General features: G+C 37.3%; 2 protein-coding genes across 4 annotated transcripts; one reads left to right on the forward strand and one right to left on the reverse strand.

The window, feature by feature from the left end:
- Positions 1-2,229: 2,229 nt before the first annotated feature.
- LOC103435427 (probable methyltransferase PMT11) lies at positions 2,230-6,679 on the reverse strand. Its single transcript, XM_008373822.4, has 9 exons — positions 5,724-6,679; positions 5,468-5,617; positions 5,097-5,367; positions 4,866-4,976; positions 4,203-4,362; positions 3,581-3,838; positions 3,366-3,488; positions 3,193-3,270; positions 2,230-2,625 (listed from the first exon to the last, which is right to left on the reverse strand). The coding sequence occupies exons 1-9, from the start codon at positions 6,396-6,398 to the stop codon at positions 2,418-2,420; spliced, it is 2,034 nt and encodes a 677-aa protein (XP_008372044.1). The 5' UTR covers positions 6,399-6,679; the 3' UTR covers positions 2,230-2,417.
- Positions 6,680-10,239: 3,560 nt separating this feature from the next.
- Positions 10,240-14,943, forward strand: LOC103435409 (BTB/POZ and MATH domain-containing protein 3). Of its 3 annotated transcripts, XR_529414.4 has the most exons (5): positions 10,299-10,945; positions 11,971-12,319; positions 13,170-13,486; positions 13,604-13,750; positions 14,488-14,943. XR_529414.4 is itself a non-coding variant. In XM_008373804.4 (4 exons), the coding sequence occupies exons 1-4, from the start codon at positions 10,515-10,517 to the stop codon at positions 14,709-14,711; spliced, it is 1,281 nt and encodes a 426-aa protein (XP_008372026.1). In that variant the 5' UTR covers positions 10,240-10,514; the 3' UTR covers positions 14,712-14,943. The 3 variants fall into 3 exon arrangements, 2 of the variants coding, with proteins under 2 accessions (XP_008372026.1, XP_008372036.1); XM_008373804.4 differs by lacking the exon at positions 13,604-13,750 and having other exon boundaries at positions 10,240-10,945; positions 13,170-13,446; XM_008373814.4 differs by lacking the exon at positions 13,604-13,750.
- The last annotated feature ends 3,658 nt before the right edge of the window (positions 14,944-18,601 follow it).

Genomic DNA, 18,601 nt, shown 5'->3' on the forward strand with positions numbered 1-18,601 from the left:
ATATTAGTTTCTTAGTCCTCGAAAATAATGAGATATTTAGGAACTATACGTCATTTTCGCTAACACCAACTATTGAATACATGGAATTTTTTCCTTAGTTCATTATATGATTTGTTAGTTGGTTAAGTTCAACCATGGTTCGATTTCCTACCAACTTTGAAATCCCATTGCCTTAATTTACTAAAGTTCAACCTCTTTCATTTGTATTTTTATAGTTCATATTTCATTTTGTTGTAAGTTTTAGATTTTAATTTTTTTTTAGCTTCTTTTATTTTTTCTGAAAAGTTTTAAGTTGAAGTTCCTAATATACCTTTAAATTTAATGAAAAAAAAACGGCATTAGTGACACATTCGAGGATTAAAGAACTAATATAAAAATTCAGAGACTAAAATTAAATTAGAAGTAAAGTTCAAGAGTCATGGTTACAATTAAGCCTTTTATACAAAAATATTATTTATTTATTAATTATTTTTCTGTATAATATAATTCAATCTGGATCATTATGCATGGGGGGTTGTAAATTTGTAGACAGCAGTGCAGTGCGCGGGGGCGTTCGGTCGTGACTCAAATGTCTTCACATCACATGCTATGTTTGAAACTTTGAGCACCTGCAGATCTTTTTTTTTTTTTTTACTAGTAGCTTGAGAGTGAAGGAACCCTTTTCGTTGTGTTCTCCATTCGGATTAGGTTAGATCAAGAGTTCGATTGTTTTCTTTACAACCAGAGAAAACGCATTGTCATCTTCAAACGTATAATAAAGCACATTCTTTGGTTTATCTGAGATGATTTAAAATTTGAGAAAAAGAGTTATTAGACAAGGCATATGTTCTGGTAATTTTCTAATACAGTAGAAAAGATCATTTACATTAAAATGTTAAGTTGGGTGTAGAGAGATGAAGCAGGGTTTGAATAAAATTTTCCTAGTTCTAATCTGTGTATCAATGATTTTGCAAGGATCGGATTAGAAACAAGGTTTCTGATTTTCATTTCAAAAGTTTTGGATCGAATCATAATTTTTAAATTCAAATGAAATACGAAGCTATCTCGATTTTTTTTTAATATAATTTGGAATCTATATTGTTAACGCTGAAACTAGTAAGGTTAACAAAGGACATTGATGGTCAAATACAGGTGCAAGGGGTGAGATGAATCATAGTATAAACACAAGAAAATATAGTGGGCTACCCATAAACAGAGCTAAATTCACTGTAATTTGTATAAATGTGTATAAGGTTCAAATATTACATCAAGGGGCTCAAGAACCTTTACATGGTATGGTGAAGGAGAACAATCGGGCTTTGCGAGTCAAGTCGCCCCCTTTCCAATGTGAGAATGACTTATATGGCACAGGTACGCTGCGACAATGGCATTCCGTACTAATGAAATAAAGATAGTGGTTTTACGTAGCGGTGTACCGATGCTATGTAAGTTGTTCACCTCCTATGTAAATGGCTGGGTGTAGTTGGTTTGGTTTGGGTTCACCATCAAAAATCTCATCTTGCCAATACAAGTTAAAAAATCTCATCTCATCTCATCTTGCACTCCGTTCGGATCTTCACACCTAGTTTGAGTGAAGAACAAGATTTTTGAAGTGATAATAACATTTCCCTATTTTATTTTATTGACCAAAAGATTATGTTGGACCGAAGATTCAGTCATTGGTTTAGGGTTTAGGGTTTAGATTTAGGGTTCATCAGTCATTCTCTCTTGCACAAATGAATGTGCATAAGGGAATATTGAGGGTTTGGTTTAGAGTACGACTGAAAAGATGTCAATTTCTTTAGCAACCATTTTCAAAAATAAAATTTGGACCCGAGAAATGACTTTTTCGCACCTACTTTTTTTTTTATGCACACCCCTATGTATAAATAAAAGTGTGCACAAAGAGAAGATGGGTGTGAAAATCACTTTTGACAGGCTTCGTCTATTTCCTTTCACTCGTTTAACCATGCAATGAGCTTGATCTCCATTGAATTGGAGTTTCCTTGATCTCTGTAAAGATGTCAATTAGAAATGAATTTTGCAAATCATGAGAAATTTATAGCAAATAAACCGATAGCCTCCAATAAGAACGCAGCGCAACCTCAAATTTTTTGAACCACGTAAATATTAAACATTGAGAAATCAAAAAATCGATATCGATATGACCAATATGTACATCGTACGCCAAAAATTTGAAATTCTTGAATAAATAAATCATGATCTAAATTCACGACCATGACGATTCTATTTCACAAGGAAAAACAGCTCCTCACTATCCGGACGGAGTTTCGACACTGATCTGAAGAATTCTATCAATCTCTCTCATTAGCGGTCCATGGCACCGTCAAGCGATGGTGTTTGACAATCTGGTTTGCTCATTTTCCCTTTGAGAAGATGAGTAGTAAGATACAATCTGGTCATCATGTCCCAATGCTTCAACCATGCAAGAGGCGCTTTTCGGCAATAAAGAGTCTATAACTTGCATGAGGCCCCTCAGATGTGTCTCTTATACTGACGCGCCAACCCATGGCGTTTCCGATCGCTTGAAGTTCATCCATGATAGAAAGAGAGTCGCGGATGTATACACGACCACCAGGTCTTAGCATCCGGTCCATCTCAAGCATGATTGTAGAGATATCGCATCTGTCATAATGTTATGAATCAAATCAGGCTTTACAGAAAGAAAACAAAAACAAAGGTGTAAAACCGCCACTTTACTCCCAATTCATCTCACTCCCACCCCAGGAAGAAATTCAGATAATCCATACGTCAAATTATGGAATGAAAACTTCAAATCAAACAGTCAAGCATCATCATGGTTATAAACCTCAACCTCAGCCAATGAACAAAAGAGAGAAGGCATGTAGTATGATCCCGACAAATCAAATATAATTCTGCATTTCTTTCCTTTTCCAGTCATGATTAACTACTATTCAACAAGAAATAGCCTTTCCATTTTCCCAACCTTTAAATTAACAACTTATCAGAAGTTAAATCCAACGCTGTTCTAAAGTAGCTCTATGTCAAATTAATCATAACCACTGATATTTTGGATATTTGTTCTCAGTAAACTGTAACTCCCCTCAATAAGCAAAAATTCTTGTGCGGTATCATCTAAAGCACACAATGACAAGATAGTGATGCGAAATAAATAAAACTAAAAAAATAATGAAAATGTTGAGATTGGAAGGGGGGAGAGAGAGAGAGCACCTTTTTCTCTCAATAGAGAAAAGACCGGCTGCATGCAATAAATCATAGGTCCGTGGGTACGTATCAAATGGTTCACACCTGATACATTTAATGCAAATGAGTAACTTTTAAATCAACTGAACTTCTTATAAGCAGCAATCATGCTATACAAAGAAAAACAATTGGTAATGTACCAGTCATGCATTACTCCAATGAGTCCACGGTCATAGATAACAGGTAAGGTGTTGGGGCCGCTAACAGGAACCACATTCATAACCCAGCAATTCAAATCATGTTCAATTAGTGCCGCTGCAAATCTGCCAACCAATTAAGAGACCAGAAGCAATGAGAAAATTTTAGCAAAAAAGTGGAAATGGAAGACCAGTAGAGCACAAGATAAATACAGTACCCTCCAAAGCCAGCTCTCATGTCCATTACGTTTCTTAATTTAAACTTCTTCCATTTTAAACCACGAACGTAACCTCCAATTAATTCATCGTTATATCTGGATTCTGCTTTGAAGAGCTCCTTTCTGGATGTATAGGCATCAAGTTGTATGCTCTGAAGCCGATCAGGGGGAGTTTGCAAACGCGCAGGCCATGCTGTGACATTTGCTCCATAACCATTTTCAGGGAGTCTTGTAATGCATGACTTCAGATCAACATACCTGAATCATCATACAAAGAATACCATTAACCTTCAGAGAACAAGAGGCAAGTGCTCTACATGCACATGAAAGCTCTTTTGGATCTGCAAAAATAAACTTTTAAACTCAAACTAGACCACAAACAAAAGGTCAATTCAGAACCAAAAACAAAAGATAAAAGGGAGTCCAACATTTTCAAAGAGTTCCTTGCAGGTTTATTCCAAATTTATCTCCAATAAAAAATATGTATGGCCTTGATGCAAAGGAAAGTGGTCGGACGGAAAACAGTGGGTATGCATTTAATTAATATCTGAGCCTGATGAATAACCTATCTTACTTTAAAAAAATTATCAAATCATTGTTAAGAGAGGAATCGCGGATGTACCAAACTTTGTCTGGGTCATCACTTGGATCACATAATGGAGGTTTGGTTCCTTCATCCCGATTCAGATAACAGCTGTTGTTAACCGGCTTTTTCCATATTGCAACGTAGCCTTGCTTCGACACCAATTCCCAGCAAAGACGCTTGGTGAGGTTAAGCATCTCTGGAAAAGGAAAAATGAAAAACAGAGTTTATTGTTTCCCAGGCCCAGACATGATTAGCAAAGCAGTGATGTCATCAAACAAGAAGTTAGTACACAAGGTTTAATTGTTTCACAGGTCCAGATATGATTACTAAACCCTTGCGACCACTTTTCTTCTCTTCTCGATCCTTCCACATTCTCAAAACTAGGAACAGAGTCATACATGATGCCTAAAGGGAAGCTAGATTAGAAAGTTTTGCGTGCAACAAACAAAGTTGTTTTGCTGGCTTGTCAGTTAGTATAGGTCTTCAAGAAACAATTGAAATTGAATATTTGTATTCACAGTCAAACAGAAATTATAGTTTGTCGGATGAAGTGATTAACTGGAGGCACAAAATGTTATTTTGCTCTCGATTCATCTGGGGCAGGAAATGCAAATACAAAAACTGCAGAACTTTCAAACACTAACTAGCAATCAATACACTACTAAAAAGTTTCACCAAAGAAATTTTTCGCGGTAATACCTTGCCACTGCTCCTCTAGAACGTCTTTGTGCTTATAAACTGGCTGTGCTGCCCAAGCAAAGTATCCTCCTGCCCTTAGCATCCTATTAACCTCAAGCAACAATATGCCATCTTCATAACAAAGAAGTGAAAGAGGTCAAAAAAACACAATCAGAAGACATCCCCGCGTGACCATCATGTAACTAAGGCAGTTCAGAGGAAATTAAAAGGTTTAGTATAAGTTTTGCATACCGTCACGAGTCCAGTTGATCCTACATCGTGAGCAATGTATCAAGTCAAATGCCTGACTCGGGTACAACAAACGGTGAGTTGCAAATGCTGCTACCATGGCAGGCACACCACGTTCAAGAGCAAATTGAATCTGGTTCTCATGGACGTCTTTAGGTGCAACTGACATGGTAAGGACATCTCGCGACAGCAGATACGCACCAAAACTCGCAACACCGCATCCAACATCCAAAACAACTCGTATATGCTGACCAAAGGTGATGTCAGGGACCGCCTGCACGATTAATACTTTGACCATCAGATGATCAGAAGAACAATAATCCAATGCTCAAATTACACATTTCCCAATTCCGTCGAATTTAAACAGTATTAACCTTAGAAATATCAGTCAAGTAACCATTTGCTCCATGTATGAACTGTGTGCCACCTCCCGGAAACTTAAACTTGTTCTTCTGTCTGGTAATCCAGTTCTGACCCCCTTTATCTTCCACTAATTTTGTATGAGGTACGTTGAAGTACCAAACCTGCAATGAAGTGACAATTTCGGAAATTCGAAAAGATTAATGCCTTAATCTTAAAAACAAATACTTACATAGAGAAAGCTAAAAACTTTAAAGTCTCAGAAAATACCTCGTCCCGGCTTTTAGGCCATGGAATTGGGGTCTTGTAACTCCTGGGCGGCGGAACCAAGCAATTCAAACCCCGACCAGCCTCCGGGCAATGCCGCTCGAACCGCTCTCCTTTTACCGTCGATTTCAGCCTCTTAATCGCCTCCACATTATCCAAACACGGTATGTACTCGCTCATACTCTTCGGGCAGAGCTCGAACCTCTTCACACTAACCCGACCCGACCTACTCGGTTCGCTCTCGGGCACAGTCCCGTTCTCGCTGCCCCAATTCTCCACCACCTCATCGGGATCAAAATCCCCCACCTCGAACTCGTTGGACATGGTGCCGTTCTCGTCGACGATCCCGAACCTCCGGACCACATCGGGCGGTGGCGGAGGCGGCAAAGAAGGAGGAGGCGGAGACGGAGGAGGCGGAGGCGGAAGCAGTGGAGGTGGAGCTAGGGTTTCGTTTATGAGGGCGGAGAGATTGAAAGGCTTGTCTAGATTGGGCGAGACGGAGACGGCGGAGGGTGCTCGACGCGTGGTGGTGGTGGTGGTGGTGAAGAAGAGGAGCTGCTGGGACCCATCGGACCAGTGCTTCCCGAGGTAGAAGCAGGTGACTGCTATCATCACAAACCCCCAAACTTTCAGGATCAAAGGGATTCGCAGCCAATCGCCATTGCCCAAAATCGTCATGCTTCTGATTTTTCAGGTATTTAATTCAAATGGGTGGAATCGGAAAACGAAGAAGGCATCGAAACGAAAGGAAACGCTGCGTTTGGGTGGGTTGAGGAATCGGAACTGGGGTGGTCTGAGAGTGAGGGCAGTGAGGATCTGAAGGTTGAGTGTGGTTGTGGTTGTGGTTGTGGTTGTGGTGTGGCCGAAGAAGAAGACAGACGGTCACCGACGGAGGTGTGAAATTGTTTTGTGGAGGGAGTGAGAGATGGTGACACGTGTGCAACTGGCAGGGGTGAATTAATTAGCCGTTGGCAGGGGTGAATGTTCCGCTTTAAAGCGTAAAATTTCCAAATAAACTGTAAAAACTGATCACTTTGCAATGTCAGAAATATAAACGGATTTAGCGTTTTGATCAGATAAACTAACAGAGAGCATACACTGTGTGTATGAATAATTTCTTTTAATAAATACATATTTTTTTATCCTTACTAATTAATAAAATCTTCTTTGTCAGTCAAAAGAGGGTGAAAAGATAAATTAGTCTTCTATCACACAAATAAAAATGATGGGCAATAATGTAATTTCAGAGGTTCAAATTTTACTGTTTTTTTATTGAAGTCTCATATACAGGTGATGTTAAAATACCTCTAATATTTATAAATAAAAAAAAATTTTAAAAATTAAAATAACCAAAATCAAAAACCTCTCACTCCCCCCACGTTCTCTCTCTCTCTCCCTCTCTCCTTTTCATTTTCTAAAAAAATATGTTCATACACACAAAGTGTGTAGGCAAATGCTAGTATGATTATTAAGATAAGCCTTCTTGTCAACTTTTTTCCCCTTTTTTCCTATTTTGTCCTCCTTATGTAAATATTGTGTATCAAAAATGTTATTAAGATAAACCTCATTGTCAACTTTTTCCCCCTTTTTTTCCTATTTTGTCATCCTTATGTAAATATTGTGAATCAAAAGTGAGGGTAAAATTAGAAAAATAGAGATGATTGTCATTTTGTCAAAATGTACAAAATTACATTTTCTCAAAAAAAAAAAAAGAGGGTAAAATAGGGAAAATAGGGATATAATTGTCATTTTGTCAAATGGTACAAAATTACTATTTTGCCCTTCTTTTTATCAACAGCGTGTATCAAAAGCGAGGGCAAAATAGAAACAAAAGTTGACAAGGAGGATTCTCTTAATAATATAGATAATCATCTAAATTTTCATATGTTAAATTATTTCAAATGTAACTTTTTTAAAATAATAGTTATTGGAAAAAAGGAAAACTAATGAAAAAAAAGCTTGAAAACTTTGAGTTTTAACGATAAGAACAAAATAAATTGTAAAATAAATAGTACCATGATCGACTTTTTAGTATAAAAATGTGGTTTTTCGTTAAAGTTAACAGTACCATAAGCTTTTCGTTAGAGTTCCCTTGGAAAAATGATGTTGTTTATATGTAAATGGTGTTCATTCTTTATTGTCAATAACATGTCAATGTGTTTTGTTCGTTATAATGATATATTGTTTATGTTGACAGTTCATTCTATGACTCAACAATAAATGTATGTATATACTCATTATAAATTATAAACATAGTAATGTTCATGTTCATGAGATCTGTTTGAACCAATTTCACAACTACAATTTTAGAGAATGAGGGGTGTGACATTGTGAACCATACCTGACAAAAGAGCCTTAGGTTAGGCGTGTAAGAGATGAGTTCATGTTGTGTGTTTTGCTTATATAGAAATCTTGAATCCTTGTAAGGAAAGTAATCTTTATTTAATCGGAAAAGTATCTAGAAAGAAATTCAGAATAAGATATCAAATCTTTCTAAAATTATGATTACATTGCCTAATTCTCAAGAAATCTTAATTTGAATTGAATTAAGATTTCCTTGTTTAGGAGACAAGAAATATCTATATTCTATAACGAACTTAAAAGTTAAAACTAATGGACTTGTGCCTGACTACCTTTGGCAGAGATAATGTTGAGAGTTTCTCGGTTATTCTGATCACCCAAAATGTCACGTGTCATGGGCCAAAATTTACGGTCCCACATATTCTAAACCAAACTTTTTTTCTAGCAAAATGAATGCCGTCAACTGTAATCAATTCATATTGTTTTAACGGGAGTCATAATAGTCATCAATGTATGCGATAGTAAGTAAAACCAGCCAATTCGGCCATGGTATTGATGGTGTTCATGAATGACATACCCAAGTTTGATGTGCGATGCACTTATTTTTCACAAAATATGTTTGTAATTTGATGCATATCCATTTCTAGTAAATATGCTCTAAATTAGGTCATATCAATTATAAGAAATGATAAGGGACTTTTTCAAGAGTGTGATTCTTTATAGACGTTCTGCCATTTAGTGTTTTTTACACAATTTTTTATCATGTTGGCACGAAAAATGACTTTAAATTGTGAAGTGACAGAGAGTCCATAAAAATGAAAAAAAATTTAGTGTGGGAGAACACAGTTGGTAAACCAAGTGTCATAATACAACTAATTGGAAATTTATTTTTCAAATATCCAACGACTTGTATTATGTCACTTGGTATACCAAACTGAGTTTCTGACACATTGAAAAATCTCTTGATAGAGAGTCTCACTTTGAAAGAATCACATTAACATTTCAAATTCCAAATCATAATAATTGATAGGGTTTTTATATTAATACCCCACAAAATGTTGAATGCACCCCACATTAAAATTTAATATTAAATGACTTATTTACTCTACTATGTAATGACAATTTTGACCTTATTAGGTTTAAAAAAAATAAAGATTTATAAATACACCCCAAATCACTTTTAGGGTATTATTTATCTTCTCAACTATCAAACATGTTGATTAAGAAAAATTGTTTTTGACGAATGGAACACGAAATTGATGTTTCAGGAGCTTCACATGAGGTAAGACTTCATAGTTTTCATTGTTTTAGTGATTTCAATGACATCAATAATTATTTAATCTTGCGTTTGCTGCATTATTTAAACTTCTATATTCATATTCATCTTTTAGTGTTCATACGATTGGATTAAATCCCTGAAAATTAAAAATGAGTGTTATAAGATTTGAGAAATGTGGGGTGTAAAGAAAATGTGGGGTGTATGTACAAAATATAAGATGTATATTGAGAATGTGGAGTGTGAGGGTATTATGGGAAAGTAAGTGGGTGTATTAAGATAATTTTTAAGTGAAAAAGCAAATGTGAGGTGTATTAAGTTTGTGAGATTTATTCAACAATTTGTGGGGTGTTAATATAATTAGCCTAATTGATATTGGCAAAAAAGAAAATCATAATTGATATGTTTTAATGCATAGGCATTATTTGCGTCCATGATACATGTGATTAACTTAACGAATAGACTTGGGGCTGGTTTGGTATTGCTGTGCTTTGAAAAAAAGCTGCTGTGAGAATAAGCGGCTGTGCTGTGAGAATAAGTGGCTGTGAAATAAAGCAGCAGAGCGTTTGGTAAACTTTTTTGTAAAAGTGCTTTTGGAAAAAAAAGCAGTCTGATAGTGAGTCTTTTTATTAAAGGAGCACTGTAGCTCCATGTGCTTTGAAAAAAAGCCAGTTTTCCAAAGCTGCAAATAGCAGCTTCAGCTTTTTCCTTTGATTTCAGCTTATTCTCACAGCAGCTTCCAAAATAAGCCCTTTTTTTTCAGTTTACCAAACACCTAAAATCCTCACAGCTTTTTTTCATAGGTGCTTTTTTTTTAAGCACCTCACTCTCAAACTAGGTCTTGGTCCTCAGTTTGCAAATTAACCAAATTAATAGTTAATTTACTTCCAAGTCCTAAAACTTAATAAAAATAATCCTTTTAGACCAAATCTTCTCAAGTCCATTCGGACACGTCACCCGAACCGAAAAGAACTATAAATTCGAATCGAGCCCCAACCCATCTGGCCCGTCAGGAAGCACCGCCTAACCCCAAAAAACCTCTTCAGTCTTCTCGAATCTTCATCTCTTCCGGCGACGCATCGTTTCTCCTCCCAATTCGCCACCCAAAACCCAAAATTAGGGTTTCATTTTCCCAATTTGCGCAATTTACATGCCATGCCAAGGCCGCGCCTTGACCTCTTGGCTTTCTAGGGTTTCAGCCCGGACCCGACCGTCCGATGCCGCCGATTCGGAAACATTCCAGAGGGGCGAAATCGGGTGAATCCATGGGGAATTCGAAGCCTGGGTTCGACCAGGAATCGTGCTCGAGATCGATCAGCGAGACTGTGAACGGCTCCCACCGGTTCACGATAAAGGGGTATTCGCTGGCCAAAGGGATGGGAGCCGGGAAGTACCTGATGAGCGATACGTTCACGGTGGGCGGATACGATTGGGCAATTTACTTTTACCCCGACGGTAAAAACCCCGAGGATAGCAACGCGTACGTCTCGGTTTTCATTGCTTTGGTTAGTGAGGGTACGGATGTGAGGGCTCTGTTCGAGCTGACGTTGGTGGATCAGACGGACAGTGGGAAGGACAAGGTGCACAGTCACTTTGATCGCGCTCTCGAGGGCGGGCCGTACACGCTGAAGTACAGAGGCAGCATGTGGTATGTGTTTAAATGGGTTAATTGGCGGGTTTTCGTGCCTTAAAGTTTCAATTTTTATGATAAAATTGAGTACATTCCCGGAGAATTGTGGGTTACGGATAGGTTTTAATGTGTTTTATGTGAAATAATGGTGATTTGGCAGCTTGGTAATCAATTGGGTAATTGGGATTTGAATGTGATTGGTATGGGTGTTATTTCAGTGGGTACGTATGTGATTATGCTAGATTGGCATGCTAGTTGTTATATTTGGGGCTTATAGCTTAAGTGGTTGAGCTCTCTGTGACATAGGTCTACCTATCTCCAGTCCTTAGGCTTGCTTTAAAAAAAAAAAAAAAAAACGAGAGAGAAAAAAATGTATAAAACTGTACAAAAACTTCAAATGGATACTAACTTTTAAGATATATCACTGTTTAGTCTGATGTACTAATGTGTATGTTCATCCAAATCTTGAAATGAACCATTCCTCTTCAGTTTTCTTTTCACATTGTTGTTAGTAAAACCTAGTTTGAATTGTACTTTTATTTAATAACTCACTTGGAAAATCAACACAGCTAAAGAAAGAAAAGCTGATTTTGGTTAGGATTTTTTCTCCATAGAAAATGTAAAACAGACCCAGAAGTGATGGTGATAATAATATTAAAGGTCTGATTGAGTTTTTTGTAATATGCTTAGTTCAGACCCGATATACATCTACTTTAGAAATGTTATATATAAAGAAATTATTTTGTCCGGTGAATATTAATCATATTAAAGATTATATTTTGGAAAACCCTAACGTTTCATTATCAATATCTACAATCTATACTATTGTTAAACAGAAGTCTACCTGTCAACTGTTTTTGCAAAGTTCTAATTTGAGAAGTTCATCTTTTATTGTTGATCAGACTGTTTATAGATTTCTTGCAGTCTATGTAACGTATTTTTCAATTTTGGTTAAGCTTACTGCTTTCCAAATATTGGGAATTTATGTTCAGGTGGGAACTTTCTGCATGTTTCCGTAATTAGATTTACTTTTGTAATTTCAGGGGTTACAAGAAATTCTTCAGAAGATCAATCCTAGAAACTTCTGAGTTCCTTAAGGATGATTGCCTTGTATTGAACTGCACTGTTGGAGTTGTCAGAACTCGCCTTGAGCAACCAAAACAATTTACAATCACTGTTCCATCATCAGACATGGGACGAGACCTAAAGGACTTTCTAGATTCTGAAGCTGGTTGTGACATAGTTTTTCAGGTTGGTGATGAACAGTTTAAAGCTCACAAGTTGATACTTGCTGCTCGGTCTCGTGTATTTAGAGCGCAGTTTTATGGACTTGTCGGGGATTGTAACGTAGATAAAGTAGTTGTGAAGGATGTTGAGCCCTTCATCTTCAAGGTAATGCTTCATGATCTTGTTGCTTCCACTTGTTAGCATCTGAATAATAGAGTGCGTTAACATTTGTGCACTTCTGTGTCTCTCCATAATTGACATTCACCTTTTACACTTTTATTAGTAGTCAAAAGGTTCTTTTTGAATTCAGTTATCAACTGAACAAATAGGAAATCTTGGGATGATCAAAGTCAAATGCTAGTATTCTTTTGTTAGATTAGGAGCTTTCAAGACAAAGTAATGATGATAATAATTACAAGTTCTCATATAATGCATTGAGTTGTTAAATTCACTTAAATATAAAAACCTATCTATAGGTTAAAGATTATCTGGGAAAGTGATATTTGTTTCTTCTCATGTTCACGTTAGCACTTAAACTACAGTGCTCGTTGGGGTCTGCTTGGTTGGTGGTATAATTATTGCAGGAATCCCCTAATATGAATTAGAGAGAGTCATCTTAAGGTTTGAGTTTTTATACTTTTGTTGTTCGATTTTTTACAGATATAATCAAATGTGATAAATCAAAAGTAGCTGATGGCATGTCTGGATTCAGATTCAACATGTAATTAAGGGTACATGTGGGAGTTGATTGCTTAGAACTGGCCTCTAATAAGTGAAAAGTTGAACCAGTTTGAGCTTGTTTCAGTAACATGTAACTGTGAATATTACGCTGGTCCATTTGTCTTTGTTTCATTAGTTTAGATTTAGACTAGAAGTTCGCTCTTTGGCCCGTGGCCAATATTCACAGCGGTACCGACCTTTCCTGATAAGTTTTATCCATATGGATTTATTTATGCATGCTCTTATTTTGAACATGTTTAATGAATTTAATAGAGATCTTGATCCTTTTTTCCAGGCAATGCTTCTCTTTATTTACACGGACAAACTTCCTGATACACACGAAGTTATGGGCTCATCACCTTTGTGCACATTCACTGTCATGGTGCAGCATCTGTTGGCAGCTGCAGACCTGTATAATCTAGATCGACTGAAATTGTTGTGTGAATCAAAGTTATGTGAAGAAATCACTACTGAGACAGTGGCGACTACACTTGCGCTTGCTGAACAGCATCAATGCCGACAGCTTAAGGATGTCTGTCTTAAATTTACAGCAAATCCGTCGAACTTGGGAGGTGGGTGTTACCCATAGATTCTGATGGTGCAAGCTTTCAGGTTATATCAGTTTTGAATTTTCTCTGTTTCTTAGTGTCTCAAGTATCCTTGATGTATCATGCATGCCTGCCTCATCATGCATGTTGCAGATGTCCTTATCAATGTCTATGGTTTCAGGATGTCAATAAGGATGTTGCCTTAAAATTTATGATATTTCCATTTGGGATGGTGGGACCTCTGGTCAACCTTTCTGTCTGGGTCCTCTGGTCAGCCTATGGTGACACCTTGATATTTGGCTGATCGAGGGGCAGCATTCTGAGAATGGTATAGTAGGATTTCTATTTTGGCTGATTGTATATAGGTTCTTCCCCTATACATTCTTTTTCCATTAAGTTAAAGAAAGGAAAGAATTACAAGGAATTTCACTGTTTCTCTCTCTAATGGTAGAAGAGTGATTCAAAAAGTTGGACCCTGCCTGAAATTGTTACAATTTGCCATATTTTAGACCCTGGAAACTGGTTTAAACCAGAAGTGCTGTTAATTGGTCTTAACAAGGCACTGACCTCTTCCCCCACCCACTGTTTGCGATATTTAAACTCGAATACAGTTATCAGTTTCTTCTAAGTTTTTAGGGATTAACCGATGAATGCCTTATGGGTTGGTTAATAATTGAATGACCATTTTGAATGGTCTGGAACATCTCAGAGTTCCTATAATTCCATTAGTGTGCATTGATTTAACCGTAGTTCCTTATCCTCACGTGGTTGAATGTCATGGTTATTCTGCTGAAAATATTGGTTGACCTTATATTTGTGATGCATTTGATATGAATCTGTACGTTTTCCTGTTGCAGCATGAATTTATGTTACTACCCGTGAACATAAATTTTCATGTGTTCTTTCTCAAAGCTTGTATTTTCCACATCCGTCCTCCTGCAACAATCACTTTCATCCTTTCATAGAGGAATTATTTTTTATTTTCTTTGCATGCAACTCTATTCATTTGGTAGTGTATGTTGTAAAACTGAATATAGGACTCATGAATGCTCGTGATTTTTGCAGCTGTAATGCAATCAGAAGGGTACAAGCATCTAGAAGAGAGCTGCCCATCAATGTTGGTAGAGCTGCTGGAGACATTTGCAGCGGTGGATGACAATTCTAGTCTTCTGTCAAGTCGGAAGAGGAGTGGCAGCAGCATATATGGACTAGATTTGCCAGCAGATGGGGGTGGGACTGCAGCAGAATCAGCAAATCCCAATGGTAGGCGCGTGAGGCGGCGGTTTTAGCATATGTAGTTTCCTGGAGGCCACAAGCCTGAAAGGAGTGGGAGTCATGCATGGCGGGCGTGTATTTGTCACTTATCGTCTTGCGTTATGCCAGGCACTCCTTGTATAAAGGTTCTGTGGGGGGTCACTGTTGTTGGATGTAAAACTGAGAATTGTATGGTTACATTGTGTGTTATGTAGGAATTATAGGTAGTCTCTCCTTTCCAATGGAATCTGAAATTTTTACTGAAAAGCATAGAGTGTTTAGGTGTTGAAATTTACTTATTCAGTTTTAGATTAATGTTTGCTCAAGTAACAAGCAACTCCGAGGCAATTTCGGACTCGCGGTCTAAGATCTTCGGGGTTTTTTAAGAGCATTTGATATGAAATGTTAAGTTCTTTGATGTTGTACACTGTTTTGATTGGGGGGGTTGGGGGAGCTGTTATACCAACAGAGAGATGTATATGAACTCTTTAAGTTCAAGTTATACCCTAACGTGCTAATGAATTCAACAAATTGAATTCGTTTGGGGGTACATTGTTAGTGTAAAGGTATAACTTCGATCGTTAGTTCAAGAGCTTGTAGGTTGAAGTAGTTAAAAGAGTATTAACCATTATGCTTGAGATTCTATGTTCGATTTCTCTTAAAAATGGCTCCATGTCAAAGAAAAAACTATAAAATGAAGAATTTACTTACAATACTTACATTTAATTGTTAAATGATGTTAAAAAGATGTAAGTATTGTAGTCAGTCCCATTAATGAGACGATTGTGCATACTTCTTTTGGGCTAGACTGCTAGTACGCGGCCACACTCATGGTCATGGGCAGAGCCACTAAGGGATCAGAGTGGTTTTAGGCCTATCTTGACAACTGTGTCCACTAAGGGACCATAGTGGTTCTAGGACTATCTTGACGACTGTGTAAGAAATTTCTAACTGCCTCAAGCTTGCAGTTGTAGAACCATGAGACATGAGGAAGAAGATGAATTATCTTCATAAAGAAGTTGAGTTGAACGATGTTGTGTCTTATATTTTTCTAATAGTTTTGTTTGTTTTGTCTTTGTGGTTTTGGGAAACTCAGGGATGGGGTTTAAAATCTACTTTAATATTATTTCTAAAGCAACCTAATCAACTATTATTTGCCTTCTTTTTTCTGTCAAATGATTCAAATCAGATTTCTTTGTATTTTCTTCCTATAATTTCAATTTTTTTTACTAGTTACGGTGCTCTCTACCCCCCCCCCCCCACTTAGTTGTATTATACACTTCTTCATCCTTTTGATTAAATTTAATGGGTCTTTCAGTTTTGTGAAGATTACTTCAGTTGCTCATGTTATGATTCGGAATTTTTCTCAATACATATCTGAAAGGCCATCACACAAAAAGTTCTAGCTCTACCACTGGCCACACTTTTTGAATATTGCAATGAAAATCATAATATTGTAATAGAAATCAAATTCATTACCAAATTTTAGGAGCATGATAGAAAGAAAAAATTACATAAAATATATTGATAGTCGTAGATGCTACTGCTGGTAGGAAGGTAGCTATTTGAGCTTTTTGTCTCCAAGAGAACTTGAAGCGTCCTGAACTGTGGTATCAGGCCAGAGAAAGGCACCCATTGCAAACTCTCGCTTGTGCGCCAAGTCACCGTGCATGGTCAACCCGTATTCAGCAAGAAGGCGGTCGAGCTTCCACTCAGCCATGCCCTCATAGTCCTTTTTGGAGTATCTCGGGTGGTGAAGAGGCATCTTGAAGAAGCCCACGCCGCTGCTCATTTTTCTGCTTTCCATCTGATTTTTCCACTCTTACTAATCACTATGCTCGATCTAGAAATTCGGTTTTCTGTGTTTTAGTTTGGTGTTGTGAGCTTGATTTATAGAGATTTTATGAGAGTTAATCCTTGAAGGCTCCAGAGGCATGATTAGGGTTCACAAGAATCGGTTGGCATACCTTCTCATAGCATGGTATTTACGTGCATGTGTGCATCTGTAGAGAGAGACTCTTAACGAGAACAGCACGACACTAACCCAATAAGAAGGCTAAACCAAGCATTGGAGACAAGGAACACATACAACATGCATCTACACACTCATTATGTTACTACGGTTCGACTCTTTTTCCAGTTATGCTGGATGTATTCAAACTTCAGACCTCTCTTAAATTTTGTCAACTGTATTAATGAACAAGTCATATTAGTATTGAGTATGTTTACAAGGATCAATTATACTTGATAAGTGAGGATTGGTCAAGATTCAATACAACACTACTTTTTTTTTTGTTCGAATTGTTACACCATTCGTCTCTTCGTCGAAGTAGCCCTTGAGTTAATCGAACATCAACGCACTACTCTAACCGGACCTAATTCTGTCCGAGCCTTCGACAACTATGTGATGTTTTTGTTGTTCTTAAAACGAAAAGATTCACTAGAACCAAAACCCTAGCTGGTATTTGGCCCCTACCACAATCTTCACCGACACAATCTCAACTCCCAAGTGACCCTATAAAATGATCCCAAACCAAAACTAAATTAAAGGGTGTGAATAAGCAACTTGTACGTGTTGCCATATGGTGCCTATAAACGGAATAGTACGAGTCTGTATTCGATAATGTTATCCAAACCACTCAATTCTGTAGGCCGCTGCATGGGATCAGATGAACATCCACTTGTAGCCACACGATCAGTTCTGAGACCGACTGATGATTAAGTGAGACGCATATAATTGGAGGGCCCGGACTTGGTGCATTTGGGGTATGATGTCGTGCGGGTTCATGAGGTTCAGACATGAAACGTGTGTAATATAGTTAGATATTAGTCTAAATATATGTGGTGTGTTTGCGGATCCGTATGCATGGTCACTTTAAAAATAGCGACCCACCTCTTGATTGTGGGGACTTTGGGACCCTTAAACTCAATCATCAAACTATATTCCTAGCCTCGTGATTTGCTTCAACTAAATTGTGTCACTAAGTTAACTAGATGATTGAGGGTGAGGGTCTACTCGTAATTGATGGAGACAATGGCGGAGTCAGGATGACAAAGTAGGAGGTGTGAGAGTGGATTAACGGGCGAAGTTCGGACTAAATTAAGGTTAAAATAGGTAAATCAATGCACAAAATTTTTTATTGGATAACACGAAATTTGAGCTGGACTAGAGCCGAATCTAACCTTTCACGAAGCTCTGCCTCTAATTGGACAAATGTTTAATCAGACATCGCTTGCTCTTATGTAAAAATTAAAGCTTGTGTGTAGTGTAAATTGCTCTACTAATAAAGATATACCCAAATTGATGATGCGATAACTTTATAACGTATTATAAAGTCAAGCAAATCTTAATAAATTTCTTGAATCCTAATGTACAATGTGAAATTTTTTAAGGACAATGAATGACTAACCTAAGTATTGTTCTGTAATGGATACATGGTAACTGAAGCAAATTATTTTTTGGTGCGGAAATGATTTTCCTTCTTTTTCCCTTTTTTGCTATTCGAATTTAAAGGGGGCCAAATTGAGGGAAATAATGAGGCCAATTTTACCATGTAATAAGAAACTAAAAGATTTCGTTGAAATTGTTCATTTGGAAATTTCCCGAAAAGCTAATCGTAGGTTCTTCTCTTCATCGGAACAATAGGGCCGATATGCTCATTACCAAACTTGTTGAAGAGATAAAATATAACTAAGGTATATCTTTTTTATCAGAGGTTGAATTGATAATCAGAAGAAGAATTAGGCAAAAAAATAGGATACATTATGGGAAAATAAAACTTCCATCGAAGAGAAGCAGATGAAATATGCATGAGGCCCAAATATGGAGGGAATTGTGCCGTACACAAGGCTTAGGGAGTAACAAGTGGCTTCTCAAATCACCACTCATAAGCGGTGCTATCAATACATTCGTTTTTATTTTTCA

This window comes from Malus domestica, chromosome 07 (genome assembly GCF_042453785.1).
Source record: "Malus domestica chromosome 07, GDT2T_hap1".
NCBI classification, from domain to species: Eukaryota; Viridiplantae; Streptophyta; class Magnoliopsida; order Rosales; family Rosaceae; genus Malus; species Malus domestica.

Coding starts and splice junctions, on each gene's coding strand:
- LOC103435427 (XM_008373822.4), bottom strand. CDS start 6,398: ATGACGATTTTGGGCAATGGCGATTGGCTGCGAATCCCTTTGATCCTG. Junction 5,368..5,467: donor ACTTGACTGATATTTCTAAG/GTTAATACTGTT, acceptor TTAATCGTGCAG/GCGGTCCCTGACATCACCTT. Junction 3,489..3,580: donor ATGAGAGCTGGCTTTGGAGG/GTACTGTATTTA, acceptor ATTGGTTGGCAG/ATTTGCAGCGGCACTAATTG.
- LOC103435409 (XM_008373804.4), top strand. CDS start 10,515: ATGCCGCCGATTCGGAAACATTCCAGAGGGGCGAAATCGGGTGAATCC. Junction 10,946..11,970: donor AAGTACAGAGGCAGCATGTG/GTATGTGTTTAA, acceptor TTGTAATTTCAG/GGGTTACAAGAAATTCTTCA. Junction 12,320..13,169: donor TTGAGCCCTTCATCTTCAAG/GTAATGCTTCAT, acceptor CCTTTTTTCCAG/GCAATGCTTCTCTTTATTTA.